The 20,840-nt window shown below is 64.4% G+C and overlaps 1 protein-coding gene across 8 annotated transcripts; it reads right to left on the bottom strand.

Moving 5' to 3' along the window:
- Nucleotides 1–88: 88 nt before the first annotated feature.
- CAMK2B (calcium/calmodulin dependent protein kinase II beta) lies at nt 89–19,929 on the bottom strand. Of its 8 annotated transcripts, none has more exons than XM_041720588.2 (21): nt 19,772–19,929; nt 17,088–17,182; nt 15,376–15,435; nt 14,869–14,923; nt 14,702–14,767; nt 12,660–12,732; nt 11,789–11,891; nt 11,385–11,468; nt 10,864–10,958; nt 10,525–10,647; nt 10,358–10,441; nt 9,768–9,810; nt 9,260–9,334; nt 7,276–7,313; nt 7,116–7,187; nt 5,584–5,628; nt 5,299–5,347; nt 2,403–2,478; nt 2,231–2,325; nt 1,534–1,768; nt 89–1,464 (listed from the first exon to the last, which is right to left on the bottom strand). In XM_041720588.2, exons 1-20 carry the CDS (start codon nt 19,834–19,836, stop codon nt 1,536–1,538), a joined length of 1,629 nt encoding a protein of 542 aa, XP_041576522.1. In that variant the 5' UTR covers nt 19,837–19,929; the 3' UTR covers nt 89–1,464; nt 1,534–1,535. The 8 variants fall into 8 exon arrangements, with proteins under 8 accessions (XP_041576522.1, XP_041576521.1, XP_041576526.1 ...); XM_041720587.2 differs by having other exon boundaries at nt 7,276–7,316; XM_041720592.2 differs by lacking the exon at nt 9,260–9,334.
- Between the last annotated feature and the right edge of the window lie 911 nt (nt 19,930–20,840).

Here is a 20,840-nt window from a genome sequence, read left to right on the forward strand (position 1 = left end):
CGTCCCGGGGTGGCATTTCACACTGACACGTCCCAGGCACCCCGGCGGGGACGGGGCCTTCCCTTTTCACCTCTTACTTTAATGATCATTGGTTTTTCCTCATAATTTATTTGCAGTTTTCCCGAGACAAAAACGAAATCAGAGTCATCTTTTACACTTACAAGGCTCAGAAAGAAAAGACAAAGGGGTTTTTTTTGGGGGGAGGGGCATGGGGGGATATGCTGGGGAGGGGGAGACAGAAAAAGAATGAGAGAAAAGGGGAGGAAGGAGAAAAATTTGGCAACGATCCACCAGCATTCATGGGACAGGAACAGCTCAGCTCCTCAACATACAGCGTTAGCGCCCGAGGGTTGCTCCCGCGCAAAGGGCATGCAGAGAAATCATCAGAATAATTAAAAAATAATTAATATCCCCCCGCCCGTCCCGCCCCCTCCCCCCCAGCCAAAACCAGCCCTCAGCGTGGTGGGGATGCCCTGGGGAACCGCGTGGGGAGTGCCTGGGAGTGGAGTGGGCTCGGGGGGCCGGGTCCCCCCGAGCGCTGGCCGTGGGAGGGGGGTGCAGGATGTGCTGCCGGTGCCCCCGTGCTGGGGGTCGCCGGCGGAGCAGCCTGTGCCCCCTAAGAGACCCATTCTCTTAGTCTAAAGTGCTTTCGATGCTGCGTCAGTGCTGGCTGGATCGTCCTGAGCCCCCCACCCCGAGCCCCAACGCCCCCCAGCTGCCCTCTGCCCCCTGACATGGCACCTGTGACACGGGGCGCCGGGTGGGGACACACACGGGGGTGTCCCCTCCAAAGGCACCCGCGTGTTCCCCGTGCAGCAGAGCCCAGGCTTGGCCTCGGGCCCCCACGGGCAGCGCTCCCCGCGGAGGCGCTGGGCTGGGGCGGAGGGGAGAGGGTCTGTGCGTGTCCCCCCCACCTCACTCACCCCCTGGCAGCCCCCCGTTGCTGGGGACCCCCGTGGGAATTCAAAAATAAATAGCTCTCTCTATGTACAGGGGCTGGGGCAGGACAGAGCAAAGCAGAGCCCAAAGAACAACATCCACCACCAGCGACAGCAACACGCCACGAGCACAGCCGGGAGGGGGGCCGGGACCCCCCTTCCCCCCCAGCAGAGACGGGCCAAGGTGGGGGGCCGAGCCCCCCAGCGCCCTCGCCTGTGGCCGAGCGGCTGGGTTGGGTTTGGGGGTGTGGGTGGGTTTGGGATTGGGGTGGGTTTTCCCCCTTTTTTTTTTTTTTCCTTTTTTTTTTTTTTTTTTTTTTTTTTTGGTGGTCTTCATCGTTTTGGCTTTTTGTTTTTTTTGTCTTTTTGTTTTCTGCAAACACAGGCACCGGAGGGGGGGAGCAGGGGCCAGGGTAAGGGGGGACAGGCATGCGGACGCGTGCTTCGGGGGGCCGCAGCTCCGGCTGCCGCCTCGGCTCCCATCGCCGTCTCCATCGGGCTGGAACCAGGACAGCCACCGCCAGCTCTGTGGGGACACCCTGGTGAGCCACAGCCGGGGCTCCCCGTGCCCCCCGAGCCCCGGGCCTGCCCTCACCTTCACTGCAGCGGGGCCACGGGGGCCCCCGAGCCGTGGAAGTGGACGTTCTGCCACTTGCCGTCGCGGCGGTGCCACACGCGCGTCTCCTCGGACTGGCTGGTGCGCGGCCGGCCCTGCGCGTCGATGTACTGCGTCAGGCGGATGTAGGCGATGCAGGCCGCGTCCTCGCCGATGACGTGCACGTGCGGGTTCAGGATGGTCGTGTGGATCGGCTTGTTGTTCTTGGAGAGCACTGCGGGGCGGGCAGGAATGGGGCTGGGATGGGGCAGGAATGGGGGCAGCGATGGGGCTGGGGTGGGGACAGGGATGGGGGCAGCGATGGGGCTGGGCTGGGGCTGGGATGGGGGCAGCGATGGGGCTGGGGTGGGGCAGGGAATGGGGGCAGCGATGGGGCTGGGGTGGGGACAGGGAAGGGACAGGGATGGGGACAGGGAAGGGGCAGGGATGGGGACAGGGAAGGGGCAGAGATGGGGGCACAGGAAGGGGCAGGGATGGGGACAGGGAAGGGGCAGGGATGGTGGCAGTGCAGGCTGACAGATGGCCCAGCAGGGGAGGGCTGGGGACAGGCGAGGGAGGTGACCACGATGGGCAGGCAGTGGGCGAGAGACAGGGGACAGTGAAGGAGAAGGGAGGGATGGGGTTGGGCTGGACAGGGAGAGGACGGGCAGGTGGCCCAGGCAGGTCAGGTACTCACAGTTCTCGAAATAGAAGCGGTGGAAGTCCATCCCCTCCACCAGGTTGCCCAGTGCCTCGGGCTCAAAGGAGGTGAGCCCCGGGTCGCAGATCTTCCTGCAGGCGGCAGGTGAGAGTGGCCCCACCTGGCCCCACCCCGCCCGGCCCCGCCCCACCGGCCTCGCCCCACTCACGCGTAGGCCTCGAAGTCGCCGTTGTTGACGGCCTCGATGAGCTGCTCCGTGATCTTGATGATCTCCTGCTTGCGGGCTGGGGGCACGCCACTGTCACCGCCACCGCCCCAGCCCCGCGGACACCGTGGGGTGGGCGGGCGGGATGTTGGGGTGGACATGGGACATGGAGGGGAGGCATGGGGACAGACACAGGGACGGACAGACAGACCTGGGGGGCAGAACAGCCCTGGGGACAGACAGACAGACCATGGGGATGGACCATGGGGACAGACACAGGGACCTTGGGGACAGACAGACCGACCATGAGGGCAGTCAAGACAGACCATAGGGACAGACACAGGGACCTCGAGGACAGACACAGAAACTGTGGGGACAGACAGACACCCCTTGGGGACAGATAGGGACCGCTGTGCTCCCAGGACCCCCACAGCTCTGCCACACTAGTATTCGCATAATCCTCTCAGCACGTCTCATTGCTAGCCCAGTGCCACCCCTGCATGTCCCAGTGCCGTCCCAGCGCCCTCCCAGCATGCTCAAGCATCCCAGTGCCTGCTCAGCATGTCCCAGTAGTTCCCACTGCCTCCCAGCACTACTCCTGTGAGTCCCAGTACATCCCACTGCCATTCTAGTGCATCCCAAAACACCCAGTTCCACACTGGTGTTTCCCAGTGCCATCCCACTGTGTCTCAGTGCCATTTCAGGGCATCCCAGTACCCTCCCAGTTCCATGCAAGTGCATCCCAATACATCCCAGCACAGTCCTAGTGCATCCCAGAGCTGCTCGTGTGCTCTGATGCGTCCCAGTGCATTCCAATACACCCCAGTTCAGTCCTGCTGCATTCCAGTGACAGCCCAGTACACTCTAGTGCCATTCCAGTACGTCTCAGTCACACCCCAGAGTGTTCCAATACCATTCCAGGGCATCCCAACATACCCCAGTTTACCCCAGTACATCTCCCAACCATCCTACTGCATTTCAATGCAACCCAGTGCCAACCTACTGTGTCCCAGTGCCCTTCTAGTATATCCCAGTTCACTCCAGTTCCATCCCAGTGCGTCCCAGGATCATGCTGCTGAATTCCAGTGTGTGCCAGTGCAATTGGAGTGTGTTCCAGCATCATTCCAGTGTAGCCCAACCCACTATACCCCAATGACTCATTTCATCCTGATGCCATCCCAGTCAGTTCAGTTTCATCTCAGTGCATCCCAGTGCCGCTTCAGTGCATTCCAACACAGTCCAGTTCCATCCCAGTATCTCCCAGTGCTATTTTAGAGCATACCAGTACACTCCAGTTTGCCCTGGTGCATCCCAGTAATATCTCACTGCATCTCTGTGCCAATCTCCAGCGCCCCAGCGTTATTCTAGTGTATCCCAATACATCCCAGTACCATTCCACTGCTTCCCAGTGCATCCCAGTACCAGTCCAGTGCATTCCAGTATCCCCCAGTTCCATCTTAATTAATCTTAGTACCATTCTACTGTATCCCAGTGCTCCCCAGTCCATTCTTTTGTCGCCCTAATGTGCTCCAACCGCCTCAGTGCTGCTCCACTACATCCCAGTTCGTCCCAGTGTCACTCCTATGCCCTCCTAGTGCATCCCAGTGCCACCTCTGTGCACTCCAAGACTGCCCATTTCCATCCCAGTATGACCCAGTACTACTCCAGGGTGTAACAGTACACTCCAGTTTGTGCCAGTGACTTCTCGCTACACCTCAGTGCCAACGTACTGGGGCATCCCAGTACATCCCAGTACAGCCCAGTTCTGCACAGAACACCTCTTGGTGCCATCCCACCATGTCCCAGTATCATTGCAGTGAATCCTGATGCCATCCCAGTGCCTTTTCAATTAACCGCAGTTGCCATTCCAGTGCCATTCCACCATGTCCCAGTCTATACCATTTCCAGTGCACCCCAACACATCCCAGTACCCTCCCAGTGCATCCCAGCGTGCTCCCAGTGCACCTTGGTGCCATCTCAATGAATCCTGGTGTCAGCCCAGCTCCAGCCTAGCACACCCCAGATCAATTCCAGTGTGTTTGAACACCCCCACCAGTGCATCCTAGAAATGTCCCAGTGCCATCCCAGTGCATCCTGCTGCCATCCCAAATCCCACCTAGTGCACTCCAGTGCTGCCCCAGCACATCACAGTGCACCAACTGCATCTTGGTGCCATGCCAGTTCCACCCCAGTTCATCCCAGTGCAATTCCAGTGCAATCCAAGGCATCCTGGTGCCAAGGCATCCCGGCTCTATTCCAGTGCATTCCATCCAGCACGCTCCCAGTGCATCCTTGTGCCACCCCAACGCATCCTGGTGCCATCCCAGTGCATTCCAGTGCCATCCCAGTGCATCCCATCACCATCCCAGGGTATCCTAGCGCCATTCCAGTGCACCCCAGTGCATCCTGGTGCCATCCCAGCTCCATCCCGATGTATTTCAGTGCTACTCCAGTGCATCCCAGGGAACCAAATGCATTCTGGTGCTTCGCCAGTTGCCATCCCAGTGCCATTCCAGTGCATCCCATCACCGTTCCAGGGTATCCTAGTGCCATTCCAGTGCACCCCAGTGCATCCTAGTGTCATTCCAGCTCCACCCCAGTGCATTCTAGCACCACATTCCCAGTGCATCCCAATGCATCCTAGTGCCATCCTAGTGCATTCCACAACTGTCCATCACAGTGCCATCCCAGCGCATCCCGAAGCCATCCCAGGTCATCCCAGTACCATTCCAGTGCACCCCCAATGCAAACTGGTGCGATCCTAGCACCATCCCAGTGCATTCCAAGACCATCCCAGTGCCATTCCAGTGCAACCCGATGCATCCTAGCACTGCCCCAGTGCATCCCAGCTCCCTCCCAGTGCATCCCAGTGCATCCCTGCCGCCCCCTCGCCCTTCACCTTTGGTGTCCTCGTCCTCAATGGTGGTGTTGGTGCTGTCGGAGGACTCCTGCTCGCGGGACGGCGGCGGTGGGGGGAGACACAAACAGGGGGTCAGACCTGGCCCCGGGGGGGACAGGGAGGGGGGACAAGCCCGACCAGGGCTTGGCAGGACCCCGAGGACGCTGGACGCCGCGGGGGGACCCCGCTGCCACCGCGCCCCGTGCACGCTCCTCGTCCACGTCACCCCCCCGCGCCATGGCTGATGCTGGGGGAGGATGGAGGCGGAACGCGGGGCAGCGGTACCTTGGCGCCGTCCGCGGGGTTATGAATTACGGTAGTTTGAGGCTCCTACAGGAGAAGGGAGAGAGACAGAGGCGGGGGTGGGGGAAGCGAGAGCCCGGAGGGGACAACGAGGGGGGACGACGGATTGAGCAGCACGTGGACAGGGGCAAGGAGAGACCCAGACCAGATTTGGGAAGGGGATAGAGAGGGGGGAGAGAAGCAGAGAGTCATTAGTCCAGCAAAGCCAAATGGTTTAATTCACAGACATGGAGGGGGAAGAAAAGGGGGGAAGAGATGGGCAGAGCCGGGGGAGAAACGCAGTGAGGCCAAAAGGATGGGCTGGGCTGGGGGGCAGCTCCGTGCCCCTGTCCTGCATCCCGGTGCCCAGGGGCTCCACTCACCGTGCATCTGCACATCCTGGGCATCCCTGTGCCTGAATCCCAACCATCCTACTGCCTGCATCCTTGCGCATCCCTCAGCTTGCACCCAGACCATTGCTGTGCCTGCATCCCAGCTATCCCACTGCCTGCATCCCAGGCATTCCCATGTCTGGATCCTCAGCATCTCAGTGCCCACATCCTGCCCACCTCCACCCACAGCTTCCTGCTGCCTGCATCCCACCCTCACTGTGTGGGGTGGGCATCCCTTTCTCCATATCCTGCACTCACTGACCAGCCAGGCACACCTTCCCCAGTGCACAGCACTCCATGCCAGCTGGGCCTCACCCTGCCTGCATCCTGCCCTCATGGTACCACGCCCTTGTGCTGCACCCCTTGTGCCATGAAGGCCATAATGGGCACCTGCACCCACACCCTGCACCTACCTTGCTGTTGGCACTGCCAAAGCACCCCGAAATCCTGCACATGATGTTCCAGACAGCCATGCCTTTACTTGTGTCCCTGTGCCAGCTGGGCAGCCCTGTGTCTGGATCCTGGCTTACCTCCCCTGTGAGGTCACACTCAGCAGCCCCATCCTTGTGACCTACACCTGCCTTGCCATTGGCATTGCAGTGTCCCCGGCCCCAGCCCTTCACCCACCTCTCCATCTGTGTCACCAGGATCCTCCTGCCTGCAGCTTGTCCCCATTATGGGGCACCTGTGTCCGTACCCTGCACCCACCTTGTTGCCATGCTGGGGCACCCCCAGACTCACGTCTGTACCCACCTCACTCCCCGTGTCACAGGACACCCTCACACCCTTACCCTGCACCTACCTTGCTGTCCCCATGGCAGGAACATCTCTGTGTCCGTGTCCTGGACCTACCTTGTCCGTGTGTTGGACACCTGCGTGACCGTGTCCTCCACCCATGTCACCATCCCCACGGCTGAGGGAGACACGGGGCTGTCCACATGCCTGCACCCTTCACCCACCTGCTGTGTCCAGCGGGGTCACCCTGTGCCCACATCCTGCACCCCCCTTCCATCCTGGGGACACCCCCTCCCCAGCAAGCCCAGGAACAGCTGGTCAGGGGCGCGCTCGGCGCTGGATGGGGTGGGCTGGTGGGATGGATCCCATGGGATGGGGGTCTGGGGGCGCAGGCTAGGGGGCACCTACCAGAGCGGTGGGCGGGAGGGTCCCCTTGGGGCTGGTGACGCCGGCACTGCCTTTGGTGCTGTTGGTCTGGGGCTGGAGGGGAGAGATGGAAGGGGCTCAGTGGCATGGAGTGGGGAAAGGAGCCCACCCTGGCCGCCCCCCAGCCCCTCTGGTCCCTCACCTTCACGCCGTCCGCCTTCTTGTTCAGTAAGCTCTTAGCTGCTGCGGGGGGACACGGTGTCAGCGCTCCCTGGCACAAGGGACACTGCACGTCCCCCCAAACCCAGACCCTTCCCGGCCCCCCGCCCTGATCCCACCCTGGGTGCTGGCAGCACCTGCCATCCCCGTGTCAGAGAGAGGGGACACACGAGCACGGTGCTGTCCCCATCCTGGGGGAGGTCCCCGTTTTAGAGGGGTGGTCCCCATGCAGGGAGGGCGTCCCCATTCTAAGGGGGGGGTCTCCATTTTGAGGGGCGTCCCCATGCTGGGAGTGTTCCCTTACAGAGGGGAGTCCCCATGCTGGGTGGGGTGTCCCCATTGCAGGGAATCCCCATTTTGGGGGGTTCTCCATGCTGGGACACCTGGAGGAGTTCCCAGCCTCAAGAAGTTCTCCATCCTGGGGGAAGAGTCCCCACCCAGGGAGGGGCTTCCCCAACCTTGTGGGGCCATCCCCATCCTGGGGGGTGTCCCCTCCTAGTGGGAGGTTCCCAAACTCAGGAGGGTCCCCAACCTTGGGGGCTGTCCCCATCCTGGGAGGGATGTCCTCAACCTGTGGAGATCCCCCTCCAGGCAGGGTGTCCCCATCGTGGAGGGAAGGGTCCCCAAACTCAGTGGGTCCTCAGACCCACTGAGCTGCCCCCAGCCTGAGGGGGGTCCCCATCCTGGTGGCCCCCGCGTGGGAGGGCAGGGCTGGCTTACCTTGGAGAAATGCAGAGAGGAAAGCGAGAGAGAGGAGTGGGGAGGGGGGCAAGAGAGAAACGGGGAGGGGGGAAGGGAGGAAAAGGGGAAAAACATAAAAAAAGAACATAAAAAATGTGAGTTGAGTACAGGGGGTGGGGACAGCCGCCTGTGCCCTCCCTGTCTCCCTGGAGGGGGACAAGGACAGGCATGGGTATGAGCATCTGTCACTGCTACCACGATCTCTGGCCAGTGGGGAAACAGGGGGCGATGGGGACATGGTGGGGCACAAGTGGCTGTGGGGGGCAGGGGGTGTCACCTCGAGCATCCTCATCATTCCTCCACACTGAGGGACCCCTCCCCCGGCTGGCAGCACAAGCTGGGGGGAGATGTGTGGTGACAAGTCCAGTGACAGCAGGTTGGCACCCATCAGCCCCAAAGGAGGGGGAGCTGACCCACACATCCCTCCCCCGTGGACCTGTGTCTCCTCAGGAGTCCCTAGCAGGGTGTCCCCAAGGGTCCCGGTCCCTCCTCTGAAAGCAGGCAGGTGCTGAGAGGTGGGGGTTTAAACCAGAGCCAAAGTGGGGGGCGGGAGAGGGGGACCCCTGGCAGGGGGGCCAGTGGTAGCCCTTCTGGTTAGGGGGGATGGTTTAAGACCCGCCGAGTGTTTCGCGGCACCACAAACACTGGCTGCAGCTCTCAGAAGCTGTGGGGAGGCGCATGCTGGGAGGACAGGCATGCGGGGGGGGCACATGCGGGCTGGGGACGCAGGGGGGGCACGGGGGACACGGGACATGCGGCCCGTTTGCCCCCCCTTACATGCACCGCTGTGCCCCCCCTGTGTGCACGAGGGCTGGGAGCAGTGGGGGGACACCCTGAAATTATCCCCCCACCCCCAGCTCCCAGGACTGGCCCGGACGTGGAGCTGGCGGTGCCACCAGTGGGTCCCCCCCGACCACCGGCCCAGGGTGGGGCTGGGCTGGTGCAGAGCCCCCCCGGGCCAGCTGCGGGGTGTTGGCCGGGGGACAGCGGGGACGGGAGAAGCTGTGGGGCAGTGCCGGGGGGCAGTGCCGGGGGGCAGTGCTGGGGGGGCCATGCATGCGCTCCGATTTCCGAGGAGGGCACCCGAAAAACCCGTTGGGGAAGTGGGAGGCAGGGAGGAGGACGGTCGGGAGAAGAGGGTGACGTGGGGGATGGATGGAGGATCTGGGGACACACAGACCAAGCGGGGCCGGGGGGCCGGGGGGGCCCTTTGCAGACGCGTCTACCTTGTTCCACCAGCCCCAGCGGGGCCCCGGCAGCGGCCGCCGACATGGTGGGAGGAGCGGTGGTCTGTCTGCCCACTGCGGGCCGGGAAAGAGAGAGAGGGAGCGGAGCTCCTGTTAGGGGGGCGAGGGGCTGCGGCCGGGACCCCCACCTTCCCCCCCCCCAGCGAGGGCTCTCGGGGTGCCCATCACGCTGGCCGCGGGCCTGGGGTGGCTGGCGCTGCTCCGTCCCGCTCCCCGTGTTGCCCCCCGGCAGCACCAGAGTGGGGGGACACGCGGGGACCGGGCGCTACCTGCTGCTGTGTGCGTGGGGCGGGGGGGCCGTGTCCTGCCCCCACCGTGGCTACCACATGCCCCGTCCTCATGGGGAAAAAATGGGTGGGGGGGGTTAAGGAAGGGAGGGGAGAAAGAGAGAAAGACAGCGAGATAGAGAGAGGGGGGCACCGGCCCGGGGGTGAGGGAGGGGGACTGCGGCCCCCGGCCCCCCCGGCCAGTGGGAGCCCCCCCTTACCTGAGAAGTTCCTGGTGGCCAGCATGGTGGTGAGGATGGCACCCTGCGGGGAGGGGCAGCGTGAGTGGGGACAGGGACACAGGGCCCTGGGGTGCAGGGCGGGATGGGGACAGATGGGGTGATGGGCACGGGATGGGGCCCACAGGACTGGGAACTGGGAATGGGGAATTGGGAACTGGGAGGGGGGCAGGATGGAGCCATGGGAGGAGGCAGTGGGATAGAGGGTGGGCTGGGGGTGCAGCCGGACGGCGCCAGGCTGGAGCCAGGGCACGGGGCAGGGACAGGGCAGGACCACAGTGCCACACTGCGTGTCACTGGCATGGGACCAAAGCCCGCAGCGGAGCACCAGGCACGCCAGGGTGGGACTGCAACACCCGATGGGAAGGGGCTGTGCCCCGGGCAGGGCAAGGGAATGCCCGCTGGGTGCTGGGGCAGGAAGGTGCTGTACCAGGGGTACCGGGTGCTGCCAGTGGGCAAGGGTCCCACAGCGGGCAGGGGAGGGTCCCACAGGAGAGCCCCATGGAGGGGTAGGCTGGTGCTGGCAGTATCAGCACTGTCCCCAGCCCACTCCTCCTCACCAACCCCCTCACCTTGAGCTTCCTCCGGGCATTGAACTTTTTCAAGCACTCCACTGTCTCCTGCCTGTGCATCATGGAGGCCACGGTAGAACGTTGCTGCGGGGGACAGTGGGGTCAGCGCCGGGTGCCAGCGGTCAGCGGGCCGGGCTGATGTGCACGGGGGGACATGCTGCACTTACGCAGACCCACGGGTGCTTGAGGGCCTCGTGGGCTGTGATGCGCTTGGCGGGGTTGATGGTCAGCATCTGGTTGATGAGGTTTTTCGCTTCGGGGGTGACTGTGTCCCACTCAGGTGAAGGGAACTGGGGGGGCACAGGGACACGGGAGTGACAGCTGTGGAGGGGCAGTCCCACGGCATCTGTGTCACTCCACACCCCTGCATGTCCCCAGCTAGCCACCAAAGCCCAAAGCCACCCCCAGGCCCGGCCTGCAGAAGATCAGCTGTGGTCCGGTAGTTACAGAATTCCGGAGTTAATGGGCCAGCCACAGGGCCGGGGGCCCTGGCACCAGGAACTTACATCGTAGGCCCCGGCCTTGATTTGTTGGTAGAGTTTGTGCTGGTCCTCGTCCCAGAACGGCGGGTAGCCCACCAGCAGGATGTACAGGATGACCCCTGGGCCAGGGAGAGCGAGGTTAGGGCAGGGCAGGGACCCCGAACCACCCCTGGCTCCCTCCGGCACTGAAGCGTCCCCATGACAAAGCAATTGTCCCCAACGTGGCCTGTCCCCTGTGCTGCCAGGGTGGCACTGCCAGGACACGTGGCACAGGATGGCCTCAGGATGGGGTCAGAGCTAGAACAGGAACTGGGACCAGCATAGAAACGGGATGGGAAAGAGGGCGATACTAGGATGGGAATGGGGTAAGACTAGAATGGATCTCGGAAAGTGCCAGAATGGGAGTGGGCAGTGATGGGGCAGGCATTAGGATGGGATTGGGCAGGGATTGGGGTGCGGACAGGGCAGGGTTCAGGACTGGGAGCGGGTGCAGGTCTGGGATGGGGGCACAGAAGGGGCAGGAACCGGCGGGGACTGGCTCTTACCACACGCCCAGATGTCCACGGGTTTGCCATAGGCCTCCTTGCGCAGCACCTCGGGGGACAGGTAGCCAGGTGTGCCCGCAAATCCTGGCACAGGGACAGGGAGATGGGTGAGGAGAGCAGAGGAGCCAGCAGGGGAGGGGACAGGGACAGCACACAGGCCTGGGACAGGGTGTGGGGCAGGGACTGCTGGGCGGCGCTGGACATGGCGGGCACAGGGCAAGGTGCTGCGGGCACAGAGGTGTGGACACGGTGGGAACAGGGAGAGGCGGGCACGGGGCAGATGCAGCAGGAACAGAGCAGGGGCTCAGCGGACACGGAGGGACAGAGCAGACTCAGCACAGGGACCTGCTGAGCAGGACACAGCGGGCAGGGGCTGTGGGGGGCAGGGGGGCACCAGCACTCACCGAACCAGGCCTGCTGATCCCCCTGCACCTCGATGGCGAGGCCAAAGTCTGCCAGCTTCACCGCTGCCCCTTTGCACTTGCTGGCCAGGAGCAGGTTCTCAGGCTACGCAGGCACAGGGAGCACCGGGCACGGACAGCACCGGGCACGGACACGGGTGGGGAGAGAGAGGAGGGATGCGGCAAGCAGAGGGATGTGACTGCTGCCATTGACCAGGTCCTGCCCATCAGCTGGCCCTGTGCTGTGGGGCTGTGGCCATGGGTGCTCTCTGCCAATGGTCCAGGGTGCCGCATGGCACAGCCCCATGGCCAGACCGGGGTCTTCCTGTGTCTCCCTGGCTTCATCTCAGCATCCCCCCCCACAGCATGCTCCTGTATCCCACCCATCGTCCTCTTGCGTCCTGCCCTGACCCCCAGCCAAGCTCCAGCTGGCCCACACAGCCACATCCAGCATCCCAAAAGCGACACCCAGAGGTGGGACCCCACACATCCCCAGCAGGACACCCAGGCTGTCACTCAGGGTGTCCCCTGGGGTGCCCCAAGCAGGTCCACAGGTCCAAGCAGGTCCACCTCCCTAATCCTAACCTGTGCCCCCATCCCCGACAGCTCCCACTCCCCCTGGGGCAATGGCAGCTGGGGGGGTGCAATGAGACCCCCCAGCAGTGCAGAACCGTGCCACAACGGGGGCACACGTGCATCCCCAGGAAAGGCGGATGGGCGTGCTCGAAGCTGAGGGCACCCCCAAAGCCCAGCGAGATCTCAGTGACTCCCCAGAACCCAGCAGGCCAGGGCCACCCCCCGCTTGTGGGGAACTCCAGAACTGGGCAGGGGGTTCGGGGCAGAGGGAGGGATGGGGGTTGGGGGACACACTTACCTTGAGGTCCCTGTGGACCACCCCCATCTGGTGACAGTGCAGGACAGCCTCCAGGATCTGCTGGATGCAGTGGCTGCGTGCAAATGGGAGGGGGTCAGAGGCACGCTGTTCCCCCACCTGCCACACACCCTGTGCACAACCTGCACCTCCAAATCGGCCCCCCCGTCCCACTGCAGCCAGGGGAGCTGACAGAAACAAGTGGTGACCTTGGATTTGTGGGTGCTGTGCATGACAACCCGTCTGTGCCCCTGCCAGGGGCCACCCCTGGGGGATCCCCACCTGGGGGGTCATACAGAGGGGTGACCCTTGGGGACAGTGCCACCTGGGGTGGATCATTGCCTGGGGGACACCTGTGGGGATGCCACTGCCTGAGGAGGGGTCACCCCTGAGGGCGTCACTCCCTCCTGGGGGCACCAGCCCCGGGGGCAGATCTGGCTGGGCATCACCCCAGGGCTGTCACTCCAAGGGGGTCACACCCGTGGGATCATCTCTTGGGGGGCACTGCCTGGGGGTCACCACTCCGCGCCCCCCAGGTGAGCTCCAGCCTCGGCACAGAGCCACGGGGGTCATCCCGGGGGGCTCTTCTGCCCACCCCCGTCCCCCGGGGAGCCCCCCGTCCCTGCTGCCGCCCAGACACGGGGATCCCCCAGACAGGACTCACGGGGGAAGGGGGGAACAGGGGATGGGGGGCGGATGGAGACGAGACAAGAAAGAAAGAGGGAAGGAGCAAGGGGATGAGAGCCTGAAATGGGGGTGAAGGGGGGCCCCACCTAGCTGGGGGAGCAGGGGCATGAGGAGGGGCAACCTCCCTGGGAGCTGGGGGGGGAGGGCAAAAAAGGGGGTCAGGGAGAAAAAAGAGTGAGGAGAAAGCCCCACAGCAGGGTCCTGAGGAGCGGAGCGGGGGCCGGGAAGCGGGGGCAGCGGCGGGTGGGGGCAGCGAGGGGGAAATGGCCCCCCCGGCCCCCCCCAGATACTGACCTGCGGCTCCCTCTGCTCAGGGGCAAAGTGATGGGTGGGAGGAACGCGGGCAAAGAGCTCATGGACACAGTGACTGCAAAACAGAACGGGGGGCGGGGGCGGGGGGGCAGGACGGAGGGTTAGGGGTGGGAGAGGGGGCGGGATACGGGGGCAGGAGAGGGCAAAGGGTGCGGGAGCGGGGCAGGATGGGGTGAAGGGGTGCAGGATGGAGGGGCAAGGGCGGGAGACGGGGGCAGGATGGGGCTCAGGATGAGGTAAAGGGGGTGGGAATGGGAGGGCAGGTTGGTGGGGTGGGATGAGGTACGGGGGTGGGGGGCAAGGAGTGGGGGTCAGGGTGTGGGAACAAGTTGGGGGTAAAGGGGTGGGAGAACGAGGCAGGAGAGGGGGATGGGAGGATAGGAGGCATTTCAGGGGCAAGGACGGGTGTAGGAGGCAAAACAGAGGGCAGGGGCTGGGGGGCAGCGAGCGGAGGGCAGCGGTCGGACGGACGGACACACAGATGGACACACGGACACGCACAGAGCCCGAGCAACGTGTGATAGGAGACGAGAGGGACAGAGGGATGGGGAGAATGCATGGAGGAGGTGGGGGGCACGAGGGGGACAGGGACGGGGGGCGGGGGGGGCGGAGATGGGGAGAACGAGAGAGGGGGGAAAAACAATGTTGTGAAAGCCCAGAGACCACGGGGAGGGGCACATGGCGGCACACAGGGCACTGGGGGGCTGGGGGCAGCACAGGAGGGGCCCTGGGGCCCCCCACTTGCCACCAGCCCCCCCAGCGCAGGTCATGACAGTGCCAGGACTCAGCGGCAGAGTGGGGAGCACGGGGTGGGAAGTGGAACACGGGGGCGCCCCACCTGGGGGCCCACCCCCCCCAGCAGCAGAATGGAGGCAGTGCAGGGGTCACAGTCACACAGGGGCCGAGGGGGTGCACCCCCCCTCCCACTGGGGCCCCCCTGCCTGCCTTGCTGGAGCTGCCCCATCCCTGCAGGCGCCCCGAGTGCCGGGCACGGGTGGCTGGGGGTGTCCAGGGCTTTAGGGGGTGCGTGGGGCTTGGAAGCTCACCTGGCATCAGCCTCGCTGTAGTACTCCCGCGCCACGATGTCCTCAAAGAGCTCGCCACCCGTCACCCTGAAACACAGCCAGGCACCACATCACCCTGAGACCCCCCGGGAGCCCCCAGGGTCCCCTGAGCCCCTCCCGCAGCTCTGGGAGCCTCCTGCCACACTCACAGGTCAAAGACGAGGTAATGAAACCCCTCCTCGGAGATGCTGTCGTGGAGCCGCACTGTGGGGACCAGATGGGGACAGGGACAGGTTCAGTCTCAGCCCCCCACGAACTCCCTGGCCCCCTCTTCCAGCCACCACACATGGCACCCATGTGGTGTGTGTCACCCGTGTGTGTGCCACCTGTGTGTGTCTGTGTCACCCATGTGTGTCTGTGCCACCTGTGTGTGTGCCACCTGTGTGTGTCTGTCACCCATGTGTGTCTGTGTGTGTCTGTGCCACCTGTGTGTGTCTGTGTCACCCATGTGTGTCTGTGTGTGTCTGTGCCACCCGTGTGTGTCTGTGCCACCCGTGTGTGTCTGTGTCACACACAGACCAGACGCCCACATCCAGGGTCCCAAAAGTGGCACCCAGAGGGACCCCAGGGTGGGACCCCACATCCCCAGGCTGTCACTCAGGGTGTCCCCAGGCAGCCCCACAGTGGTGAGAGCCCCGGCGTCCCCGGTCACTCACCGATGTTGGAGTGCTTGAGCAGCCGGCAGATCCGCGCCTCACGCTCCAGCTTCTGGTGGTCTGGGGGAGCAGCAGTCAGGGGGGCACCTGCCCGGCCCCCTCCCCGCCCCATCACCTGCCCCCAGCCCCACCCCAGCAAGAGGAGCCGTGGGTGCCCGTGGGGGGTGTGCAGGTGTGCAAGCATGTCCAGGTTTGCAGGTAGGCGTACACGGGTGGGGAGTGCATGTGGATGCAGGTGTGCACACACTGCAGGTGTGCGCAGGTGTGCACGTTCACCTGTGTGCCCGTGTGTGAGGCCGTGTGTGCCTGTGCACAGGTGTGTGGGTGTGCAGGTGTGTGGGTGTGCAGGGGTGTCTGTGTCCTGCAGCTGCGCACACACGTGAGTGTGTGGCTGTACCTGTGTGCACCTGTGTGTGCAGTCATACAGCCCCATGGCTGCACTCGTGTGCACAGGTGTAACGTGTGTGGCTGCACCCGTGTGCATCACTGCACCTGTGTTTGTATGTGATGCGGAGTGTGCAGATGCTCCCCTGTGTGTGGCGGCTCCTGCATGTGCAGGCGTGTGCAGGTGTGCACATCTGTGCAGCTCTGTGTGCGTGACTCTATAAGTGTGTGCCTGCAACAGCCACTGTATGAGGGCACACCTGTACCTGTGTGTGCAGCTGCACCTCTGGACGTGTCTGCAGTCAAGGGCAAACAGACACGTGCACAGATGTGCACACAGCTCACACACACACACAGAGACACACACACGTGTGTGCACCGCTCCACTCACTGCTCACACCTGTGCACGGAGACACACACCTGTGCACACACAGAACACACACACCCTGTGCCAATCTCTGCTGCCTCTTATCCAGGTGCATATCCTGAACATCTACATCCCCACACACTGTCACACATCCCACACCTGCAAACACCTGGACACCCCCACTGCTGAGCTGTGAGCACACCCCACCCCACAGGCACCCACTCTGCTCACAGATGTGCACACACAGCAGTGCCCACCCGCTTGTGCCAGCACACACTCACTGTTGGCATGTGCACACCCCGCTGACACATGTTCTGCTCACACCTGGGTGCACACCAGGCACACACACACACCTGTGCACACACCTTCAGGTATCCCCTGCTCACAAGTGTGTGCACAGCCACACCATGAACACACAGCTGTGCACACACACTGCACACCCCTGTGCACACACAGCTTACACCTGTGCACACACACTGCACACCCCTGTGCACACACACTGCACACCCCTGTGCACACACACAGCTTACACCTGTGCACACACACTGCACACCCCTGTGCACACACACTGCACACCCCTGTGCACACACACAGCTTACACCTGTGCACGCACACTGCACACCCCTGTGCACACACACAGCTCACCCCTGTGCACACACAGCTTACACCTGTGCACACACACAGCTCACCCCTCAGGGACAGATGAAGCTCTGCGGGGCCCTGGGGGAGGCAGCAGGGGGATGATGGGGACAGACAGGGCCAGACTCCCCCCCAGAGCATTCACCCCTCCTCCCCACCAGCACCCAGTGCCACCAGCACCACTGGGGTCACAGTGTCACAGGCCCCACAGGTAGCCCGTGGCTCAGAGGTGCCATGGGCACCGGGGCTATCCCGGGCACCAGGCTGATCTGGGAGTGGCGCCCGGGGGTGTCAGGGAGTCCCGGGGCTGCTGGGGTCCTACCTCTGGCTGAGAGCTTTTTGGTGTTGATGATCTTAGCAGCGTACTCATGGCCAGTGCAGAGTTTGACGCAGCGCCGGACGACTGAGAAAGCTCCCCTGGGGAGGGACGGGCTCAGCACGCTCCGAGCACCTCGGGGTGCGTGGGGGCGGCTCCCACCCGTGACTCAGCACCCCGGGTCAGGGGGCTGCGCCCACAGTGACTCAGCACCGGGGGTGAACCCCGACACGGGGGTGGGCAGGGAGGGTGGGACATGCTGGGGCCTGGCCGGGGTGCGCCGGGGGGCATCGGGGGGTGGCTGGGGGAAGGAGGGCGGAGGGGGGCTCGGTGCCACGCACCATCGGAGGGGGGGGTCGCAGGAAGGATCCAGCACCGGCAGCTAGTTGCCATGGGAACAGTGGGTGGCCCGGATGGCAGCGGTGGCCGTGGTGGCTGTGATGGTGATGATGGTAGTGGCGGTGACAGTGGTGGCAGTGGTGGTGGTGGCAGCTGGCACAGGACCCAGCTCTGAGAACAGGGAGCTGGCAGCCACCAACGCCCCAGGGACAGGGACAGAGATGAGAAAAGCAGGGTCGTGCCCATGCCAGGCAGAAGCACCGGCAGCCCCTTCAAGTGCCAGCAGCTCCTGTCCCCCTTCCAGGACCCGTGTCCCTGCGCGTCCCCTGTCTGTCCCCTGCCTGACAGGCCCCTCCCTTGTGGGGGGGTCAAGGCAGCATCAGAGCACACAGACGAGATCCCCAAAACAGGCTGGGGATGTGGCTGAGACCAGCACCACCCCAGTCCTGCCATGGAGAGGGGGCCGTGTGCGCCCTGGGAAGGGTGCAGGGCCCGGCTGTCTCCTGCCACCGACCCACGTCCCCACGTCCTCAGGCACCAAGGGCCCCATGCTGACCAAAACAGTGGGGACCCTCTCACCACCAGGGGAAAAGTGGGGGTTCCCAGGGCCCTGACCCCCAGGACAGGCGACACGGTGGGCGTCAGTCCCTGCAGGGGGGCACAATGTCATAGCCCGAGGCGTGCCTCAGTTTCCCCCTGGCGAGAGCAATATCCCCCCCTACCCCGGTGAGGAGGGGACACATGCGTGATGGCTGGCAGGCTACACCGAGAGATGGGAAGGGGGAAACAGGACCACGTTGCCATGGCAACCAGGATGGGCTGGATTTTGGTCAGACCGAGAGAACAGCCCCCGATTGGCACCATGTTCCCCCTACTGGTACCCTCAAAGGGACTACAGCCACCCCTGCAAAATGTTCCCCCAGTCTGGGGAGATGGTGGTGCAGCCCCCTGCACGAAAGGTCTGACCCCCTCCCCGCTCCCCTCATTTTACTCCCAGCCAATCCCTGCCCATGGATGGGGGGGGAAAACTGCAACCCCCATGGCCCTGAGGGCAAAAGAACCCCCCCAAAAAAGCTCCTGTTCAGCTCCCCACAATGCCAGCCTGAGGGGGTCATGTTGTGGGGGGCAAGGCTGGGGGGCTTGGAGGGATTCAGGGCAGCAGAGGAGACCTGGGAGTCTTTAAGGCCCGGGGGGCCCAGGAGGGCTGGAGTCTGTAAGGACCCGAAGGGGGAGTGGATTTGGGGAGTTATATAAGGTCCAAAAGGGTCTAATAGGGGATGGAAGGAGTATAGGCTAAAAGGACCAGAGGGGAGAGGGATGGGGGGGGGGGGGGGTCCATGGAAATGGGGGGGCTGGAGGGATGGGGAAATCCATCAAGGTGAGGGGCAAAAGGGGTCCTGAAAAGGGAGGAGATCTAAATGGAGCAGGTGCCTATAAATATTCAAGGATGGTCTGGAAAATGGGGGGGTGTCTATAGGGGGGCTGTAAGGACTAGGGAGGGGGGATTGAGGAGGGTGGGGGATTTGGAAGGGACCGGGGGGGGGCTATAAGGACTGGAGGGGGTGGGGGTTTGTAGGAGTTTTGGAGGGGATCTGGAGGAATGGGGATCTATAAGGACCAGGGAACGCTGGGGGGCTGGGGGGTCTGTGGGGATTGGGGGGGTCTGTGAGAATGGGGGCAAGGGGGCTTTAAGGAATGAGGGGGTCTGCAGAAGCCAGGAGCAGGATTAGGAGTGCTGGGGGAATCTGTGAAAACTGGGGGGTTGAGGAGGAATTGTGGGGGGGTCTGTAAGGATGGAGTGTCCATAAGGGTCAAGGGCAGCTCTAAGGACTGAGTGGGGGTCTCTAGGGACAGGAGACTGGGGACTGCAGGGGATCGGGAGGGACGGAGGAGGGGTCTGGGGTGACCAGGACAGATCAGGGGAGCCTAAAGGTGAGGGTCCATAAGGATGGGCAACAAGAGGGCTACAGGGACCAGGAGGGGCTGTGGGGAGGGGGCCCCGAGGAGCTGAGGGGTCCGGGGCTGCCGGGGAGGGCTGGAAGGCCCCGGGAGGGGGGCGGTATAAGGGGTGGGGGCCATTGGGGGGGGCAGGGCCAATACCGGGGGGAGGGCAGTACCGGGGGGGGGGGGGGGAGCTGGGCAGGGCCGGTCCCGGGGGTGGGTGGGCTGGGGGGGGGCTGGTCCCGGGGGGGGGACGGGGGGGGCCAGTCCTGGGTGTCCCATCCCGGGGGGGGGGCGGAGGGGGGGGGATGCGTCACGTCTGCACCGAGCGGCTCCCCGAGCCCCGGGCAGCACCCCCCGCCCCCGCCGCGCCCCGGGGCCGGGGCCGGGGCCGGGGCCGCCGCCCTTACTTGCCGATCTCCTCGTAGAGCTGGTACTCGTCGGTGAAACGGGTGCAGGGCACGGTGGTGGCCATGCTGCCGCCGCGCCGCGCCGCAATGAGCCGCCCCGGCACCGGCTCCGCTCGGCTCCGGCTCCGCCCGGCGCGGGGGGGCGGGGGGAGGCGCCGGGCCGGGGGAGGCTCCAGCCCGGGACAGCCCCCGCCGCCCCCCCGCCCGGGATCCCCCAGCCCCTCCGCGGGGCACCCCCACCCCGGACCGGCCCCCGCACGCCGGGGGGATCCCCCTTGTCTCCACAAGGGCCCCACAACCAGACCCCCCCAGCCCAGGGAACCCCTTTATCCCAAATCTCCCCCGGGAGCGGGATAACAAGCCCCCACCCCTAAAGGCCCCATATCCAGACGCCCCTTCCCGGGATCCTCCCCAGATAACCCTGTGTCCAGACTCCCTCTGACGGATCCCCCCAAGGACCCCAAATCCAGACCCAAATCCTCGCTCCCCGCAACACCACTCAGATCCAGACCCCTCTCAGGAATCTCACAACCCCCCCGCAAAGGACCCCAAACCCGCACTCCCTCAGGATCCCACATGCTCCCCTTAAAAAGCCCCAATATCCAGATAACCTGCTTAAAGATCCCACATCCGTGCCCTGCCTTCTCCCCCCCTCGGGGAATCCCCCCCCCGTTCCCCCCAATACCGAGCTCCCTCCGCCCGCACCGATGTCACCCCAAACAACCCCTCCAGACTCCGTCCCCTCCCTAAGCACAACACCCGGGAGAGGTCGGGGCAGGACAGGATTGCCCCCGGCGTCCCCCAAGGGCACCTTGAAGACCCCCGGTGTCAGCAGCATGGCGCGGGGGTGGATTTTGGGGCGGGGGACACACCAGGGGCCACCCCCGAGACCAGCAGTAGCCCCAGGGCCCGGGGACAGCGGGTGTCCCCCCCATCCCGGAGGGGTGGGTGGGCGCGGGTGGGCGGCGGGTGGCTGGCGCTGCTGTTGCCATGGGGACCGTGGGCGGCCGGGGGGGACCGGGGGGGCCGCGGGCCCGGTGTGCGCATCGGCACCGGGAGATGCCGGCAC

The sequence above is a fragment of the Taeniopygia guttata genome, chromosome 22, assembly GCF_048771995.1.
Source record: "Taeniopygia guttata chromosome 22, bTaeGut7.mat, whole genome shotgun sequence".
Taxonomy (NCBI): domain Eukaryota; kingdom Metazoa; phylum Chordata; class Aves; order Passeriformes; family Estrildidae; genus Taeniopygia; species Taeniopygia guttata.